Source organism: Leptonotus elevatus, chromosome 10, assembly GCF_054856555.1.
Source record: "Leptonotus elevatus isolate MCC_2025b chromosome 10, RoL_Lele_1.0, whole genome shotgun sequence".
Taxonomy (NCBI): domain Eukaryota; kingdom Metazoa; phylum Chordata; class Actinopteri; order Syngnathiformes; family Syngnathidae; genus Leptonotus; species Leptonotus elevatus.
The window spans coordinates 22307462-22328474 of NC_141248.1; the positions used below are offsets into that span (position 1 = coordinate 22307462).

At 40.2% G+C, this 21013-nt stretch overlaps 1 protein-coding gene across 2 annotated transcripts in view; it reads right to left on the reverse strand.

Annotated features, from left to right (window-relative positions):
• asic1b (acid-sensing (proton-gated) ion channel 1b) overlaps nt 1-10753 on the reverse strand; it is a 159315-nt gene extending 148562 nt beyond the window's left edge. For both annotated transcript variants that reach the window (XM_086087164.1, XM_086087162.1), the window contains exon 1: nt 9584-10753. In XM_086087164.1, the coding sequence (XP_085943290.1) occupies nt 9584-9945 (362 nt within the window). In that variant the 5' untranslated portion in view covers nt 9946-10753. The remainder of the gene's footprint in view (nt 1-9583) is intronic.
• Between the last annotated feature and the right edge of the window lie 10260 nt (nt 10754-21013).

Here is a 21013-nt window from a genome sequence, read left to right on the forward strand (position 1 = left end):
CCTAAGTGCAGACAGCATATGACAATACTCACAGGCATAGAGTATATTCTTTATCCTCTGCAAAGAATGACTAGTATTGCAGGTTCGTTGCCGCGTCATCAGTTTTTCATCATCAAATCTAAATGTAGTATGTTTTTATAAATTCGTATTATACTGCCCCTGGTGGAAGGAAGGAGAAGAAGGAACACAATGTCCATTGACTACTGATGGGCAAACTGTTTACATTTTTTCGTTCTATTTAATTATTATTAGTACTATATTTTTTATAAAGTTGTATTTATTATTATTATTATTATTATTATTTATTTTTATTATTGTTTTTATTATTTTTTTCTATTATTATTTTGTAAAAAATAAAAATTCTGTTGCCCTTTATGGGGTTGCTGCAACCTATCAAATTGTGAAAAATATTTCCATGAGATGAGTGAAGAATCCATTCTGCACGCCAGTTGCATCACCAGTAATGCTTGTATAATGTTGACACTAACCCTTGGATATTGCAGGTTTGCAAAGCAAATCGGGCAAATGACTTCATCCACCGCACATAGCTCCGAGATAGCCCGGCAACTTTGCCCCCCGCGGAGGTGGCGAAACATCATTAGAGTTACTCGGGAAATACAACACGGCCTCCTTTAGGGGGTTATCCTTTAGTTAAATGAATTGCATCCTGAGCTGCTGCTTCATAAGCAACACAGAGCTGCCAGGAGAACACTTAAGCCGCCACGTTCAGAAACCCAGCAGCCGGGAGACTTTAAAGTACACACCGCCTCAATAATATGGCTGGACTTTTTAATATTGCCCTTCCTCTGCTCCCTGAAGAAAACTCCGGCGTGCACTGGCACTGTGGCAAGAGAGACCCTCAATTGGATTACGGGCACAAGCACTTTAATTTCTTCCTGGGAAACGAGACGAATGAAAGCGGATCTGCATCACTTGGCCACCTCGTGGGTGGAAAGCATTTTCAGGAAGAGCTCATAAATTTCTGCATGCGCGCGACTTAATATTAAACATGCATGTTGCTGCAAGGTGCTTCAATCATAGCGGCATTAATCTTGCATGCAAACATGAAATCTTTATGAAGGTAATTATCCAATTAGCACTAATTGGTTTACAAAATCAGATAGCATGTAAAGTGTCCTGGGTGACTGGTAACATGAATTCATATGAGGAATTAGGAAAAAACAACAACAACAAGAATTTAATGATGGGATGTAAAAAGGCAATTCTCAAAATCCGTAGCAAATTTATGCAGCGCCTCATCGCAGAAAGGTTTATTAAGCAAATTCTAACCTTTCAACGGCCATTTTCCCATCAAATATGAAGAAGAGGGAAACAAATAAGAGTTTTACTGAGCATATGCAACAATACTGCAGACAAAGCATCCAACTTCCAAAATGATCAAACAGCATTTAGTACTCCTCCCCTCCCATACGGGAAAACTCGCCTCCCAACTTTCATGACACCACATTTTGGCAGCAAATGCTACCATTAGCGCTAATTATCCCACACTGACCTTCTTTTGTCAATTATGATCATCATTGACTTTGCGGCTTCATCTAAATAGAAAACTGAGCAATTGACTCATTATGCTCCGCACTGCAAAGCGTGAAGGGAACACAAACACAAAATGAGAGATCACATAGATTTTCTTTCTTTCTATTTTAATCTACGTCTTTCAGAAAAAGTTTGGCCTAATTTTGTCATTTTTACGCTCTTCCTTGTAATTCCAGCAAAGGCTTGATTATTTGATTTATTTAAAAGATTATCCTGACATATTATCCTATGGAGTGGGATGCATAAAGTCAAGACAACCATTAGAAATGTTCAATCAGTATTCACAATTTGCCACATCAATGTAGTTCCCAAATAAAACAGTCCGGGGCGGAGCTATGTGGTGGGCAGAGGTGGCCATGGCCACCCATTGCCACTCTCTGGCCACCCCATACACAAATTTTAATAACTGTGATGTAGTGCTGTCACTATTGAATATTTTTATAATTGATTAATCTATTGATTATTCAATTAATTAATTGACTAAATGGAATTTGAATTTTATAACAGAGGAAGTAATTCCACGTTAGCGGCGTCGCCAAGTAAAAAAAAAAAAAAACTCCTGACATTTCATCGGCAATCCAACATATCCACCTCGCGCATGTAAATCGTGTATTTTTCATCAAAGTGATTATTTTCTGGCTTTAATAAAAGTTTAATTGCTGCTGTATTCATGTGTGGACGTATGTAACCATTAGTTTTCATTTCTATTACTACTCTTAAGAATAATGGAGCAAGCATTTAACCAAAAGTGCTTAAAAAATATAGCCGGATAACCATCCGGGCCAGGTGCTCTGCCATTAGGCATACTATCTAGAGCACTGTACAACTCGTGTATAGTAAGTAAGTCAGAGAAAGTCATGTGATGTCAGGATCTCTATGCCATGTACACGCCCACTACCATATCATCTGTAAACAATTTATCTGTATGGAATGGACTTGAATTACTTGCAATTTTTCACTATTAGTTGCCTCTGCATCACGATAATTGCCAGATTAGCGTGACAGCGCCAATAACAATCCTTATCTGCAGCTCTTACTGTATTTGATTGCGTTAATCTGGGGGAAAGAAATGTTGGCGTGGCCAAGTGTTTTACCCACAAGCATGTCTGATATCAGAAAGCATGCAGTCAAGCTTTGATTTAAAACCTTGAGAGAAATGTGCTTGGAATCTACAGATCCAATTCAAGCCCTTATCTCTTGCGGGAAATTTTTTCTTCTCACCTCAGCGAGCAGGTCAGGAAGCCACACACGAGCGCGCGCACACATAAACAGTCAGCGGACGTCTCCACAAGGAGCGAGCAAGTAATGGTCGTGTTGGCAACAGTAAGGGGGATGACAGTGTTAATCAGTGGCGCTGCGCTGTAGCTTAGCAAACAGCGCTAATTACACGCAGATAAAGACGTGTTCATCATGCGGCTTATGAGGCCCGTGCTAATTGCGCCTCCCTCCATCTCAAGTAGCAAATTGCAGCATTTACAAGGGACCAGAGGTTACATTTTCTCTTCTCAGCCTTTAGTCACCGCATTTGCACTTTTGCATGCAGCAGCAGCAGCAGCAGCAGCTCATCTTTGCGGAAACCTGCAATCCATAGTGATCAGCGACACGGCTTTTATGGATTTCTTGAATTACAGTCAAGTGAGGAAGTGCGCTGCTCCATCAAGCATTTGGGAAGTTGCAAATCTAAGTATGTACCAAATGACCCTCAAGAGCGTTCCGTCACTTGGAAAGCTGCGAGAAAATTCCTTAGGAAGCAAAACCTCTGGTGACACTTGAACTTATGCCCGTCCTGGGGTCACAGGTGACATTTTTGTTATGCACACTCGACTTGTATATGCGTGAAGGGAACATTTGGTGTTTTCAGCTCTTAAGAGCAGCCAATGAAAAAAATATCCAGTTGCTTTGTTTGCTTTAGCTAAATGAATTTCTTATGCGGCAGGAAATCTAATTTTCGTAATATTAATTGATGAGTTTTTGATAATAAGTTTAGCATTTACCATACCAACTTAAAAGCCATTTGAGGTTCAGTGTCCTGCCCAAATACACTTCGACATTTGACAGTCAGAGCCGGGAATTGAACCACCAACCGTTCAGTCACTGGATGACTCTTCTAGCAACTGAGCCACAGCCAACATTTTATTCTGTTCTTTTTTTAAACCCAAATGTGTGGCGGCCATCTTGCGTTTCCACTCACTAAGTGGGCCTTACTTGAATACATTAATTTCTCGTTATGTTATTTTCTGTCTCCATGGTAGAGGCTGACATTTTTCCCACAGGATGGGAGTCGACTTTACCTTTAATCACAGGTTTGTGACAGGGCAGGATAAAAAGTTCACGGGATTATCCAATAGGAGGGGGAAAAACTCGGACACATGTGTTTTTTTATCATCCAAAATGGGAGCGGTATAGGAATAGGAGCCATTCTGAATGGGAGCAGGACGAGACAGAACTTGTTTTCACCGGGAGTGGATGGAACAAGATTTATTTTTCTGCAATGGTCCAGGACTGGGATGGGATGTTATTTATTTATTTTAATTTTATTTTTTTTCTGTAGGTGTGGGAAGGGACGGGAGTGAAAATCTTTCGAACGGTCACTGAAAGCAACCACACCTCACAGTTAGATGGACGGACGGACGGACCGACGGACGGACGGACCGACCGACAGATAGATAGATAAAGTATCATATAATATTTAGCTTCGCAAAAGATTAAAAATATGTTTTGCATAAAATAAATTTGTCATTAAAAGTAATCCCCATTTTTAATAAATGTACCTGTAATCTGATTACATGTTTTTTCTTGTAACTGTAATGGAATACAGTTACTTTTTTTTTTTTTGCAATCTGATTACGTAATGGCGGTACATGTATTCCGTTACTCCCCAAGCCTCTATGTGTGTGTATAAGTCCAAAGTGCTCTTCCCCTAAAATCTGACACCCTGTCTTCTGTACAGTACACACAAGATACTGCAATGGCTGTCAAAACAGATCTACGTTTATGGGGCTAAATCTGCCTAATAAAACAGTCGCTTGTGCAGTTTTTCTGAAATATATTGCTGTGAAAAAAGGGCTTTTGTTTGTACTGTTGCTTTCCTCGGACAGCAACACTATAATATAATATGTATGACAACAGAATACTGGATTTATGTCATGCGAGAGTGTAAGACAAGAGTTACACTCCTGACTGTGCTTCAGGCATCCGCACTGGCCGTGTGGATCAATAAGCTAAAAATACACCGTTATGTTTTCCAGATGCTGTTTGGATGCGTTTGCGGCTTGTAGCAGGAGGAGTCCAGCAGGACTGTCATCTGCGTACGTGGTGAGAAAATTAAGACGTTGAAACGTGTCAGAAGTGAATTTGGAGTTTGTCACGTCTGGCCAAAGTCTCAAATGATCAAAGCAGCTTTAAAAAAAAAAAAGAAGAAGAAGAAAATAATGAACGAAAGGGGAGGGGGAGGGTAGAGAAAAGCGAGCGTCAGCGTAGGATTTAAAAACATCCAAAATTGAGATGAGGTGGCAAAGGAAGCGCTCGGGCAGCGTTTTGGTGGCCATTTACTGCATTGTGAACAACATACAATTGCCGCTCATCTAAAAGGTTTTCTGAGGGACTCACATGATTTGTGACACATGCATTCACACCCTCTCACCATCATCATTCCATTGACGTACTTTGTACTAGCATCTCAAAAGTCACAACTTCAAAAGGGCAACATTCCCTCTAGTGATGCTCAAAAGAATCCATACACAAGTACAGTTCGCTTGTACTGTATTTGACTTTTTAGTGCAATACATTTGCATTTCCTATGAAAGAAATGTTTGTCTTTAACCTTTTATTTTTGTTACAGTTTTAATTTAACTTTAATTCATTGTAATTTAATCATTAACTACAGTTTGTCATTTACCCCCCCCCCCAAAATTATTTTAATTTTAAACTGTCATTATAACTTGACAGTAGTGCGTGATCAATATGATCGATGATGATGACGAGAGAGAAAAAATATATATAATCTGCCATCTTTGGCCTCATTTTGTGCCTCTAATTTGAAATACAAGAAACCATCCAGCCCGAGGAAACACAACTGACGTGATTTCAACACCTGATTTAAGATATTCTGACCAAGATATCCAAGAGCTTAGCCCGGTGAGGGGGCTAATAAAACGCCGGGGGAAAGACAGGAATCATAATTTAGGGACTTGGATCAAATGGTGTGACATCACTAGTGGGGTTTCCATCCACCCATTTTTATTCGAATTTTCAAGAAATAAAAAACTGAATGGAAACGCTAGAAATTTAAAAAAAAGTGACTCAAATTCGCTAAATTGATTTTACGCTTGGGGGAGGGGGTGGAAAACGCACATTTTGGCTGTATAAACAGGTTTTGCGAATAAACGCTGACAAGACCGGATACACGTTGCACGTTTTAACCGGATATTACGTTTGTAGTCCCAAATCAATGGCGGACGATAAAGTAAGGTATGTTTGGGGTGGTTGACGAAACAAAAATATTGTTGCAATTAATCAAACTGAATATTAATGCAATTTTAGATGGAAAAAAAGCAAAGAAATGCAATGGTTTATCAAGAATTACAAAAGCAAACTCATACGACATCATCGCACGGTGCAGTCGCTTCCTGGTTTTCTTCTTCTTTTAAATTACTGGCGGATCACATCTCTATGGTGTATAGCGCCACCTACAGCGGCGGAGTCCCCTCTCACTGTTCGCAAAAGAAGAACAGATAGAAACGGGCATAAATCGCGTGTCCGTTTTGCGCATTTTCAGTAAATTCACAATTGGATGGAAACCTGACTACTGGAACCAGTGTTTTTTTATTTCTTATTTTTTTGTTTTACTTGGTAACTGTTTAGCGCAAGTGCACTTTTGACAGTTTGACCATTCTAAACTTAAACCGTGCAGGAATGCCAGTTAACGCATCTTAAAATAGATTGCGCATGGAGTCCATACACATGAAATCAAACAATCCTCTGAATGTTTTCATCCCAGCCCCCTGAAAATCTCTGGTGATTTGATGTAAAGGAAGCAGAAACGCGCACACACAGTTCAGTCCAATTACACACCAGCATACAAGCACATCCCCCTAAAGATGGTCAAGTGATTCAGTTACCAAGGGTTACTGTATCTTTTTTTTTATTTTCTTGTTCACTATTTTGAGGTCATCACAAACACTACAATGTATGTTCCCTCTATTTTTTGTACTACCCTGAACCAATTATACACAATTTTACATTCTTGTCTTGTCTACCTTGTTTCACCTCAACTCTTGTCACAGTCTTGTATTGTTTTAATTTTTTTTTTTGCACAATAAAAAGAAGGGGAAAAATGCACAGGGTAACGGCCGCTTTTGTTGGGAATAAAAGGTTAGCCGGAGATGCCGGAGAGCCTTAAAAGGTTTTGCGTGTTTGTGCCATGTTGCCGGCGAATTCTCCGAGTGGGCCGGCAGCAAACCAGACAGGTGTCAAAACATTGCTTTGCACTCACAGTGCAACTTTACAGGCCTCACCTTACTCTCTTGCCTACAAAACAAACAGGGCTTATAAAATATGAAACAAAAATGGACCTTGCGACAAGCTAAATAAACCTGTTAAATGTTAACATTCAAACAAACAAATGACTGTCATGTTAGTGCAGTATGTTTAAGTCAATTAGAATTAGAATCCAACGCTGTGAAGCTGCATGGGCCAAGAAAAGTGCGAGTGATAACAAATACGCATACAGACATTTTTTTTTAAAAAAGTGGATAGAAAATGCAGATTAATAAATGATATGCCACGTTTGCTTATATTACTTGTGATTCAATTTGCATTTTTCTTTGATTTTTTTCAGCGAATAACACGCATGAATATTGATGACAAAAAGCAGGCATCTATGAAAGTGTACCGTTTGGTGCTGATCCAAATTGGATTGCTTGGCTTTGGCAGAGCTCTGCACTCGACATACTACTCCAGAAAATGTGTTACGCTGTCCTCCGTCGTTCGAGGCTCGAAAGCTGCCCCGGCCACTGCGCTTTCGGTTCTGTTTGACGGCAGTTTGACGATCCTCGAGTCGGCTGGGGTTCTACTGAATGAGAAGCGCAGTCCTAAACAGTCTTTATATGTGTCCTGAGATAACCTTTGTTGTGATTTGGTGCTTTAAAAATAAATTCCCACAGATGGGCTTCCCTGAAGGTAAAACCTTAGTGTCTGGCTCGGATTTGTTTTGATCTGCTCGGCACTAGACAAATGGCTGGAGGTGAGGTGGGAAGAAGAAGAAGGAGAAGAAGAAGAAGAAGAAGAAGAAGAAGGGGATGATGAGCAGGCAGAAGACCGCTATGCATGCATGACCACGGCCAGCTTTCAGGCCCATCTTGTGTGGATGTGAGTGACACGGTGTTTAAACTGTGCCTGTGTAAACAAATGTTCACATTATGCATGGCCATGATGTTGACATGAAATGTGTATGTCAATTAATGTGAAGGGACAAACAGATGGATCCATTATGTATGATCACAAATGGAAAGATATTTGATGTAAATTGTAACAAAAGGTGTTTTACATTGTGTGCCTGTGAACGGACTTAAAGGCAACAAAAGTGACGAAAGTGGTCGTAAGAATGGGTAAAAGCTTCCATTTTCAATGATGTGTACCATGCGGCTGCTTTTTGGGGCTCATTTCTGAGCATGATTGATGCCTACGGTCAGAATGGTGGCATTGTTGAGGCATTTTTTTTGTTTGTGGGCTTAATAATAGGAGAAACAATGTCAACAGGCACTCACTGTTGTCCATTTGTGTGCATAAATAAAATGATAGAGAATGTAAGGATCGTAAAGGTAAAAATGATGCTCAAGCCAAAATTGTATGCTAAAAACTTGTGTATCTGTTCATATTTTAGATATTTCAAGGGGAGTACTCATTTATTTACATTGAATACATTGTTTAAAAGGACAATAGTGGCATCTATGGCTGCCAAGATTAGTCAACTAGTTACAACTACGTCAATGACCAAATCTATCGACGGCTAATTTATTAGTCAACACATCGTTTATCGACTCCTTTTTTTTGACACGCATTTCAGCAAAAAGTTTGAAGCTATGACGTAACATGTCTTTCATGGCAGTGATAAACGAGCATCTGAAAAGGAAGCCCATTGTCACTGATGCCTGATTACATTTTTGATGTAAGGAGGGTGACAATTTTTTTTAAATGATTAAGTGTGGGGGGGGGGGGGGGGTGCGTAGACAAAAGATTCGATGAACAAATCTTTTGAACGGTTCTTTTTAATGAACTGATTCTAAAGATTCAGTTCACTTATAAGAACTGTCATGCCCATAGATGGTTCTTCACACAATCAATCTGGTACTTCACTAGGCTGACCCGTTCGGGAAAGGCGGGGCTTGCTGTACAATACTTCGAGCTAATTGGACGATGCTGCATGATTGCACATTTTGTTTTGACCAATCAAAGCAACGGATGAAAATCTCGTCTTCCGTATCGTCAAATTCAACAAGGAAACGGTGAGTAATTCTGTGAGAACATAATTAATTGCAACATCCATTCGTCTGTTAGGTTTGTTTGTTTCCCCCCCCCCGCCATCGGCGCTTATTGGTTTTCGTCCTGCCTAAACAACGCCTGATTGGTCCGATCGAAAAAAAAGATCGGCTGCAAACGTATTAGCGGGAGCGGCGCAAGATGTATTCTCCGGAGTTTGTGAACTCACAAATACCGCGAGAATTCCTCTTGCTGGCCAGGTTAAAAAAAAACACTTGGCATTTATTGTGCTTTTCAAGTCCACAATAGATGCCATTCTTTATGCGCAAGCACACTTGGACACTAAGACAAAGTTATGTGATCCCCCCGCCCCTCTTTGTTTTATGTTTGACAGTAAACTTGGTGAGAGGTGAAAATAAATAAATAAATAATAAAAATAATGACACCCTTCCCGCAGTATAGGTCCCCAAAATTTGGGGAACTATCATGAAAACTGGTCTCCAAAACAAACACCGCGACGCTGCTGTGTGCGTGGAGCACGTTTACGCACCTGCCGTTGAGCAAGGCCAGCAACTCGCCGGCGTGGTACAGGTCGTTGCGCGTCACCCGGCTGAAGCGGAAGGCGTTCAGGTTGCAGAAGGTGACCGCGGGGAACTCCATGAGCGGCGCGGCCACCTCGTCGAGCTTGGTGATGTGCGGGTACTGGAAGTACAAGTGCACGCGGTCCACGCACACCAGCGCCAGCACGCCCACGGAGCCCAGGAAGAAGAGGATCCACAGGCTGCGCTTGACGCACATGCGCTCGTACGTGAACATGTGCGAGATGCCGTGCAGCGTGGAGCGGCTGGCGAACACCTCGATGGGAGCCGGTCGAGCGTAGTCCAGGTCCTCGGAGTCCGCTTTGAGATCCATGCTGGGAGTGAAGCGTGGATCGAGAGGGTTTGAAAATAAGACAATCAGCGAAATATAAAGCCTACTTTGAGGACTAGACTAGCTTTGGGGACGTCGAGGTTCCGAATGTGCAAGTTCACGCCCTGTTCGGATCCTCCGGTTCCACGCTCAAGGAGTAAAAGTGTCAGCTGACTCTTCTGCAAGTTACCTCGCCAAACCAAAAAAAAAAAAGAAAAGAAAGAGGCGGTGTCGCCTCGTAACGATGCTCAAGAGTAATCCTCACACGTTCCGGAGATTTTAATAATGGATTCTGGAGGATTATTTTTTTTTTCTTTAATTATAATTATTTTTTAGAGGAAAACCCAGTCCTGTTCTCGAAACAGCTGCATCATGACGAGCTGTCACAACGTCAGTTTCGGCTCGGCTCGCTTTCTGGCATCCTTCATCCCCCCTCGCCGCCTTCCACAATGCAGCTAATCAGCCCGCTTTGAATGCGAAGATTCCCGGAGGAGGATGAGGAGGAGTGTGCACCTGGCAGGCTGCGGTTGCTGCTGCTGCTGCTACTGCTGCTGCTGATGCTGCAGCTGGGAGAAAAAAGACAGACAGCTGCAAGGAAACAGTCTTCTTCTTCCCAAGCGACCTCCGAGGCTGCTGTGACGACGCGGTCCGATCAATGGAAAGTGGCGGTGGGAAGCAGAGCGACTACAGGATTCTTCTTCCACCGGGTGACGACATCAGATGTTGTGTCATCCTCCGCTGCACACCCGAGTCACAAATTGGTGTAACCTATATTGAATAGAATACAAATTTTGACAAGACATGAATAAACTAATGTAACTCAACCTCACTCGAGGGCATGCAGCGAGGGGCCCCTAACTTGGGGGGGGGGGGGGGGGGGGTCTCAGTGTTTGTCATCATTCTAATAAATCAAAAAGGTTCCAGGTTTACGGCCCCACTATAATTGTTTACAATTCGTCACTATAAATTTGGGGCTGCCATTTATATTGTGTGTAATTCTGTTATCAGTCACTAGTGGAACCTATTAAAACAATTCAGGAAGAAAAAGTATATTTGTATTTGTTTCTGTATTGCAGCAATTAGCATTAGAATACAGCCAAGTTTCATCAATATTCACATTCCTGGTGAAAACACTGACAAAAAGAGCTTGTTGCAACATGGCCCAGGCTGGTCTCTTATACTCTGCTGCCACCTGCTGGCCGTTTATGTTGTTGTTTTTTATATAATAATAATAATAAAGCCTGCATTAAAGCCTTCTGTATGCTCTTGCATAAAAAAAATGTGTAAACACTTTTTGGGGAGTGAAAGACAAAGTATTAAACGTGTTTACACATTTTGGGTTTGAATGAGTTAAATGCCTAGAGAGTAAAATGGAACAGTCCGAAAACGGTTCAGGTCCTACTTGGAGGAAATGAGTTATTTTGTGACCAGTGGAAGTTTAAGATCTAATCGAATGACAATGATATCTGGGGTCCCTCAAGGGTCAGTCCTTGGACCCTTTTTGTTCAGCCTTTATGGTGCCCTTAGGTCAAATTCTTCAGAATGGCAATATTGGCTATCATGGCTATCACACAATTTTAATTTTGAGTAAAATGTTCTGATTGTTAGCCACTGTGAATCATGGAAACAGCACATTTTGTTTTTTGAATTTGTGAGTGCAAATAATGAACAGGTTTAATTTTCTGATTAAAAAAAAAAGTCACTCTTGACACACCCCGAACCATCACAGTCTCAGTTAGGATCATCTTTGAGAGACATCTGTTAAATGGGCCTTTACTGACTTTGATCAGAAGGGAGGGGAATTCTCAAATTCAGCCTGATTATTATTATGTGTGTTTCCCGCTGTAATCAAATGGATGCCATTATATCTGGAATGAGTTAAGTGAATGCCACTGCCAGATCCTGTCATCGGAGCCACATTTGCCAAAGAGGCAAGAGGAATTCACCCGTGAAATTGTTCATAATTCCATCCATAATTGCCATTCGCCACAGCATCAGCTGAAACAACGAGGGAGTCATCTGCACGGCCTGTTTCTTGTATTGATTAGCAGTTGCCGAGAAGATAAGCAATGTTCCGTTGCTTAGGCGATGGCAATTCTGACTAAGCATGATGCGCCCGTGACGCACGCTTGATGCCACGGAAGATACAGCATTTCACGCAAAGAGAAGAAAAGGGCGTCCAGTTTTCAAGTATGTTAAGTCATTCTTTTTTTTCTTCTTTTTTTTTTTTATTATATTTTATACATCTGGATTTTTATTTATTTATTTATTTATTCATGCATTTTTATTTTTCCATGTTAATTGCTTTTGATCACACTTTTTATTCAAGCAAGTCCCTATTTTGCAAATCATACATCGAAAGCACAGCGGTTTGGGGGTAAAGACAGTTGTAATTTATTGCCACTTGTGCTACGAGGAAACGTACTTAATTCATGATAGAGTAAGGAAGAGGTGGTGTAAAAATAGAAGCTCTTTTCCATGCAACATCGCTCCATAAAGCAGCAAAGCCAGAGTAACTCTGGTATTTTCTTTGCATTTGATTTCCGGGGGGGGAAATTCTCTTTGAAAAAAAACCTTTATATGAGACTTCCAAGATGGGTTTGAAACAAAACCCAGTTATTTATGATGTTCTTTTAGAAAATTCACCATTTTATTCCCAACTGATTTGGTATGTATTTTAGGAGCCCTGAACACAACTCGCCCTCCTCAAAACTCTCACTAATCGTCGGGAAATGAGGACGCATGAGAAGGTCTCGCGGTGCCATGGTCTCATGTGCTACAGTGGTCATCTCCCAACCCAAAGTTTTTGGGTTCGATTCCTCAACCCTTGTGACCACGTACAAGTGTCCTTGAGCAATAGGCCTATACTGAACCCTCAGTTGCGCCTGATGTTGCGTCATCAGTCGGTAAAATGAGGAGACAGTGGCATTTTGAGTGCCTAAGGCAGAAAAGCGCTGTACAAGTGAAAGCTCATTTACAATTCGGCCATGCCTGAAACTGAACACAGAGTCAAGTTTACAAAGAACTCAGCACCCGCACATTCACCTATTCATAGATATTTTGTTTCAATATTTTTAAACACTTTTTTTTTTTTTGTTGCTATTTTAATGAAAAAACGCTCATTGGAGGTTTCTTCCTGTTTTTTTCTCAATATATTTTTTTTTTGTAATGGCCGTCAATTATACGCATATTTTCCATATTAGCTTGCTGGCCCTGTCCCCTCGTCCCTGCAAATAGCGGGAGTCATCTGAAGATTCATCCTTGAAGTTTAAGGGGAAGTTAAACTAAAAAAAAAAAAAAAAACAAGAATGGGAGTTGATTTGCTAGGAGGGGGGCCGACACACCCCAAAACCTGCGTTCCGCCACCTGTTGTCTTGGCACCTGTCCAGGAAGTGACCTCATCAGATAAGCGGGAGGATGACAGACAAGGTCTCCGCAGACAGATGGTCGTTAGATCTAATAACGAGAATCTGCCCGGACAAATGCATGCTACCCTCAGTGGGTGATGATCATTATCAGTCAAGGGCGCCTTTATTGACAGCCAAAGGATCCTTCAACGCGACGCCTCCCACTTTGTCCTCTACCTTGAGTGATATTTCACTTTGCCGCGCGCAACGCCACTTTCGGCAAAACCCCGCTATCGCTGACGTGCATGCCAAGCTGCCTGAGGAATTGTCCCTTTTCCAAATAAATTGTGCAAAAGTTACACGGGCAGAACAGACATTTTTACTTTGGCTATTAAGTGTGACAGGGGCTGCCTGCTCAGTGCTTGACGACGTGGCAGGCATTGGGCCAATCCATTATATTTTTACTGCAAGCTACTTTAGTATCAGTGGCTGCTCGTAGCAAATGAAGGACAAGGAGGCTGTCAAAGTAGTGCCGTCTCCCCATTACCAGTTGGGCTTATCTCAGAGGGGGAGCTTTTGTGCCGAAAAATAGGTTTTGTGACGACGCTGCTGCATTTCGCTCGACTGGTTGCAATTCTCGGGTTCCTCAAGGATTTGGTCTTTATGGACACGAGAACTCTATTAACTTTGACTGGTGTCCTGTTTGGGAACTGGACTTTTCGTTTTTTTTAATTGAAAAAGTTTCACCTCGCGTTCAAAAGGCTTTTTCAGTTCTTCTAATTGTTTTGTTGTGTTGGATGGCCACTTATTTTTGTTGCTAGATGAGTTGTTCAAACCCCTGTATAAATAAGTTTTTTAATACTTTCTCTTTCACTTTTCACACTTTTAATGTTTTTTTTTTATGCTAGAGCATACAGAAGGTTTTGATGGAGATTCTGACATGAAGAGGTCACTTAAAGCAATGGTAGTTATTACAAAAAAAACGCCAGCAGGGGGCAACAGAGTATAAGAGATCAGCCAGGGCCATGTGGCAACAATTGTTTTTGGGGGGTTTTGCCAGTGTTTTCAACAGGTTTGTGAATAATGATGAAACTTAGCTATATTCTAATGCTAATTGCTGCAAAACAGAAAGAGATACAAATATACCGTTTTTCCTGATGAAATAAGAGACTCTAATCTTTCTTTTGATAGGTTCCATGTTTTTATAGCAATAGAACAGAATTTTCTGTGGACCTTGCAAAATCAGTTAAATCCAGTTAAACAGCCGGGAGTGAAGGGGGTTGCTTCAGTTAAAATGTCAACCCCCCCCCAAAAAAATTGACAATATTATGTTCTATGCAGCCCCACTAGTCTAAATGCGATATTCTGGTTAATACTGTGTTACTGGAATATGAGTTCAGCAGCAAAATCCAGTAGGCGGCCATTTTGCCATTGCTGTCGAGTGAAAACGACATCACAGTTACACAGGTCTCAGGTATCAACCAATCACAGCTCAGCTTTAGAAAACACGTGAGCTATGATTGGTCGTTGCATGGGCCATGAGTAACTGTGACGTCATCTTCAGTCGACAGCAAGTGTGAAAATGGCCGCCCCAGGAGAATACAGACAAACAAAAATGGCTGGATTTTGCTTCATAACTCATATTCTACAAATGTAATACGAATCAGTATGTCATGTTCAGACTATTGAGGTGATATAAAATATATTTTTGTCAAAAAATGTTTAAGCTTGACTTCCCCTTTAACTGTGTTGAGATAATAGTTGTGGTATATCTACAGTTTAAACCATTAATATGCGCAATTCTAAAAAATTCTAAAAAAATTTAGGGAGTGGTTTGTACCAAGGCTATGGTACTTTTTCTGCTGCCTAGCATACCTACTGTTCGTAGTTATTGCCCCACCAGTGGTTCAAATAAAAGTGTACATGTGTTAACCAAATGTAATGTTTTCCCTTCTTGTGGAGCATTAACATATTTTGTTGTTCTGCTTGTCGGCGTTTGTCTAAATGTTACCCAGCTGAGGCGTACCCTCGACCCTTCTAGCGGCTTTTTAAATTCATCTTAATTACTTCTTTCCCATAACAGCTAATTAAATATTCTATTCACATAAAGGCCTCACTCTCACCTCCAAAGCCCCTCCCTGTCCTCTTCCATTCAATTTCTTTCTTTTGTTCTATTTTTTATTTTTTTTGTTCTTGCAAAGAAAACCAAAGTAAATGGTATTGTGCCTCTGCATATTCCAGATACGGAAAAAAAAAAACAACTGTGGAGCCAGTCTACAATATGACATGAAAGGAATTAGCTCTCATTAATGAGGTAATTGAAAACGGAAGAGCTGTCAGTAACTTTTCATGGCTGTCCATAAAAAGTGCTTTACAGGAAATACTTTCTATAGATTAGCTCAGACTGCTTTTGGCGTGAATTTGTCGAGAGCCATCTTTTTTTTTTCATCCTTTTTTTTTTTGCTTTGACTTGCGAGCAATAATTTTTCCTACGAGTGCAAAATGGTGACAGTGAACTCACAAAGAAAAAGCAAATCATACTTACGTTAGGAACTCACGGAGATAACATCGTGTTCCACGAAACGACATTTATTTGCCTCTCAAAGCAGTTCGACTCTACGTTAATTTTCTCCTTGCACTTTGTAATGGAGACGGTAGTCATGCGTGACAGTAACATTCCACAGACCAGTGAAGATGTCTGACTCGCAGCAGTACGATTTGGCAGATTACATAATATTGTAGATATGGAAGGAAGACGCTTTCCAAAAGTAAGTCTTGTAGCTCCTGCTTGCTTCCGGACAATGCAAATAATAATAATAATTTTAATGTAAAATTGACTTTTTCTCAGCACAAATAGTTTGCTTAAGCCACCAACTCGATCTTTTATTCGTCTTCTGATTGAATACGGCACCTTAATGGTGAAGTGCGACTTTCACAAATGAAAATGCAGTAGCGTCTTTATGAGTACTCACTTTTATAATAATTCCCTTTTCTTTTTTTTTTTAGCTATTTCTCAGCATACATTTGAATCATGTGTAGTAAAATTTGGCAATGTAATTTTGTTATTCATGTCGAATTTATTCATACAGTAAAGCATATATATATATATATGAGGCTGACGTCTCTAAAATGATAAATAAACATTTATGTATTTTAATTTGACAATTAATTCCCTTTGAAATGATACATACAAATTCTCACAAATTTACATCAGTTTCAATGTTAGCAGGTTGAAATACCTCATTTTGGAAAATGAAAAAAACACGTTTAAAGTTTTGGCACATCCATCATTCAAAATTATATTGACCCTAAACGTTTAGGAGTGTTGAAAGACCACTGGAAGTTAATTCCAAAAGCATCATGGTAACAAAAACGACCTGAGACAGTCGTGGCTGCTGACGAATGACCTTTTACTGCATTTAAAAACTAAATGATTTAGTTGTGGAATAATTGCACATGTCTCCTCTCAAAGAGAATTTGCATTTTTCACTGTTTCACATGTCGATCGAATTCAACTGAAAACCACATTTTTCACTGCCACGCGTGTGGATTTAATTAAAATATATAACAATACGCGCTGTCGTGAACATTTTGTGTCATCACGTCACCCTCATGCTCAAACAAAAACTGATTCTCACTCTATTGAAAGCAGCTAATTGACATACTTCTTTTCTCGCCTTGTCCCCCCTGAGGAATAATTAAGGTGACAGGAATAAAAGTGAGATCAAATGAACTGAGCGACACAAGCTGCTTTACGCGCTTTAATGAGTCTCTAACATACTGTACAACAGCATAAACATTTCATTTTGCACACAGTTCATTAAAAAAAAAAAGTGTCCCTTTTAAGCCTGGAATACCTAATGAGCGTTTGTAATTAAAATGTGATACTTTAAGCAGACAGTGTGGCAACGTGGTTTTAATCGCTTCTACTTCGTCTAATTACTCAGAGAGAGAAGCTCACTGTTAAAACATGGACAGTGGAAGTTCTGAATTACTTGGAGCAACAGAGGTCACTGTGATGAAAAAGGTAGGTTTTTCATTTGAGCATTATATGCACAGTCAATTCTGTACAGTACATTTTACTCTAAACAGAGTCTATTTGATCCCACTCTAAACAGAGTAAAATTTACACTTGAGAGTGAAAAAAATTACAAATAAAATAAAATAAAAGTCACTCAAGGGATGAGGAACAAACCCACTACTTCAGGTTGTTACTCCCTGAGCCATGCTGATCCTACTGTATGTTATTTTATCGCTCGCGTCAGCTGGAATCTTTGTAACTGTCCTTTTGCATATAAGTAAACAGGAGGAGTGGCATAGCTCAGGTGGTAGAGCGGCTCCCAAGCTAAAGGTTGTGAGTTCATTCCTCAAGCCTTGTGTAACCTTTTTTTTGGTTTTGTTGTTAAATAAACGAATCAAATTTAGTCAAAATCTCTCCTTGCAAAATGTACTTAGAATTTCTGAGTGGAAAAAAAAAAATTCTCTAATGCACACTAAAAATACTTAGAATTTACTATTATTATTATTATTATTATTTTATTTTATTTTTTTAATGAATAATTTTAGTAAAATTGACTTTAATATTTTACTCTCTTCCAAGTGACTGTTTATTCAAAAAAAAAAATTCTATTTTAAAATTGTATATCTAACCTAAAGTGACACTATTTTTACCACTTTATGTTCTATGTCCTCTCCTGTCCGCAAACAGTGGTATGAGTCGTCAAGTTAGCTGGCGCTTACACTGCACTGCATTATTTTGTCCGTTGCTACATAACGTGAAATCCAAAAGTAAATATGGTTGAGTGTTGTTGTAAAACACAATATATGCGTGCCGTATATAATGAAAATTTGTGAATTGACAACATCAAGCGGGTGCAGTGGAGTTATTTGCCACATCGCTTAAGAATCACCTACATCTGTTGGCCAATCAGAGAGAGAGAGAGAGAGAGAGAGAGAGAGAGAGAGAGAGAGAGATAGAGAGAGAGAGAGAGAGAGAGAGAGAGAGAGAGAGAGAGAGAGAGAGAGAGAGAGAGAGAGAGCCAGACAGAGAGAGAGAGAGACAGAGAGAGAGAGATTATGTTGGTGTCGGTCACATCGATTGCTTTCACTGCAGTTTGATTGCAATTAAATCAAGCCAACAAGCCAGTGGATCATTTTTCACACATATTTTCTGCACCACAAGGATGGATGGATGATGGTTGTTAAACAGGAAGAATAGAATGTATGGATGAAAAAAAAAATGGATAGATGGATGGATGGTTGGGGAAAAATGGCCCAAAACATCTCTTCGGTCAAAATACACTGCATGGATATTCCCAAAAAATGTGTTTTTAAGGCACGTTTCATTTGGGAACAATAGGTTTTGTGAGGCTAAAGGTCTTTTATTTATTTTTTAATGACAAATTGATTTTATGCCAAACATATTTTTAATCTTTTGTGAAGCTAAATATTATATTATACATAGTCTATCTATCTATCTATCTATTTAGCTGGCTAGCTAGCTAGCTAGCTAGCTATCGTCAGCCAGCTAGCTAGCTATCGCCAGAGTTGTTTTAACTCCATCTCTGTGTCAAAAAACAACAAGTGTTATTTTAACTCTACTGAATTATTGTTGAATTAATACTGCTTTGCTTTGCTTTTGAGTGAAACGAAGCATGCTAATTTAATCTGTATTTCACTCTCTCCGATTCTTCCAAATAAAGAACACTTTTTTCTTACACCTCTCCGGTTAAAATGATGAAACAGAGTGCAAACGCTGAGTTAATATTTACATCACAGCTCTCATGACTGGAAACTGACGAGCATGAGCAGATAAGCGTGGGAACACGAGGCCCTGGTGGCATTTCCCCCTGCGCAAAACATGCTCATTATTAACAACAATCAGTTTGCGTTACAGTAACATGCAGCAGAATTGCGCTGCCTGCACGTTAACATACATTTAATTGACATCTTTTGTCGGAAAAGAAAGGAGAAAACGCAGCGTTAGGGTTAGGGTTAGTGGACAGAAGATTTTTCCATTGCTGCCCATGAACAAATGTCTTCCATCGGGTGGGAGTGGATGCTGACACCCCCCCCCCCCCCACCCTCCACCTGCCCTCTTTCCACGCCACTGGGGTAGGCACTCCAGAATCCCAACGATTTATATCCGAGCAATTAAAAAAAAAAAGACAATTGTCCATAATGTGTCCCCTTTACAACAGTTGTAAAGTTTTTAATGTCAAAAATTCAACATAATTAGACCAGTGTGAGAACTGGCTCCGAAAATATTTCTCCCACACTGCTTTGGAATGGTGACTGGATTAACATCCTCCAAAGTAAAACGTGTATTAGCGCTCGTTAAGGACAAAAATTGTGCCAATAATCCCAACAGTAGGTTTCCGATCAGTGGAAAGTTGCCTTAAGTGTGTGTGTCGTTAACAGAAGACGCTTAATTAGACAGGAAGTCATTAAAAGTGAATGGATTTGGGATTACTTCCTTATCGGGCCATTATGGTGATATCCGGCCTGTGTGTTAATTGAGCGGGTCCCGAGATGGGGGAAGGGGGTGGGGGGGGGATTAAACGCCGCGCCACTTCCTTGTCGACGGGGGACATCTTGTCCACGTATCGAGCCTCGACCGCTATCGCCGTGGCAACCTCCACTTACGCGAATGGTACGTTGACATCAAAGTCAGGGAGTGTTGGGGGGGATGTGTTAATTAAAGATGTGTGCATTTGATACCGCCTCCGCCTTGTTAATGAACGCCACATTTGCTTCCCATGAAAATGTCTTGCGCACACACACACACACACACACACACACACACAAACGTTTGTCTTTGTATCTTAGTGGGGACATCTCATTGACATAATGCATTTCCTAGCCCCTTAACCTAACCTTAACCATCGCAACTAATTGCCTAACCTAAATTGTATTATTATTTTACAACAAAAACTAATATTTCAATTTATTTTATGTATTTGCCAGAAAACACTACCTTTTGCCACTGCTCAGGTAACGAACGGCCAATCAGGATTCGAAGCTCACCCGTTTTTCTGAGTTTGGTCACTTGACGTCCGCGAGCTGAGCTAACAACCAATCACGACTCAGCTTCAGAAAACAGATGAGCCGTGATTGGTTGTTACCTCGCATCAACTGTGATGTCATTTCCAGTCCACAGCAAGTGGCAAAATGGCCGCCACCTGATATGGATCAAAATAGGTGGATTCTGCTGCTTAGTTTGTATACCACAAACACAATATTAATCAGAATGCTGTGTTTGGAATAGTGATTATGCATAGAACATGTTATTGTAAAGAACATTTGGGGGTTGAAAAAAAAAAACAAATAAATAATTAAATAAAATATTATAGGAGTGAGAAAAGTCCCTAAATTGGTAAGACTGAGTAGTAGCTCATTTTGCTAGCGCTGACAAAAGCTACACTAGTCTCTGCATTTGCAAAGCAAAATTTCAACCAGCATGTTAAATGGATTTTAGAGAAACTGACTTTTTTTTTTTTAAATCGCTTGTGAATTTTGATGGAAGATTCAAAATTGTACGTTTCGTATTATCTCTCAAGTATTCATAATATAGAATCAACACACTTTCTTTTCTTGATCGTACTAGCACTTTATAGACATCGGTAGCAATGAAGACATCAAGCATTGCTACCTCAATCTTGTAAAAAAAATTGTAATATGTATGAAAAAAAAACTATTTTGTCACACCTTGATTATTTTATCCC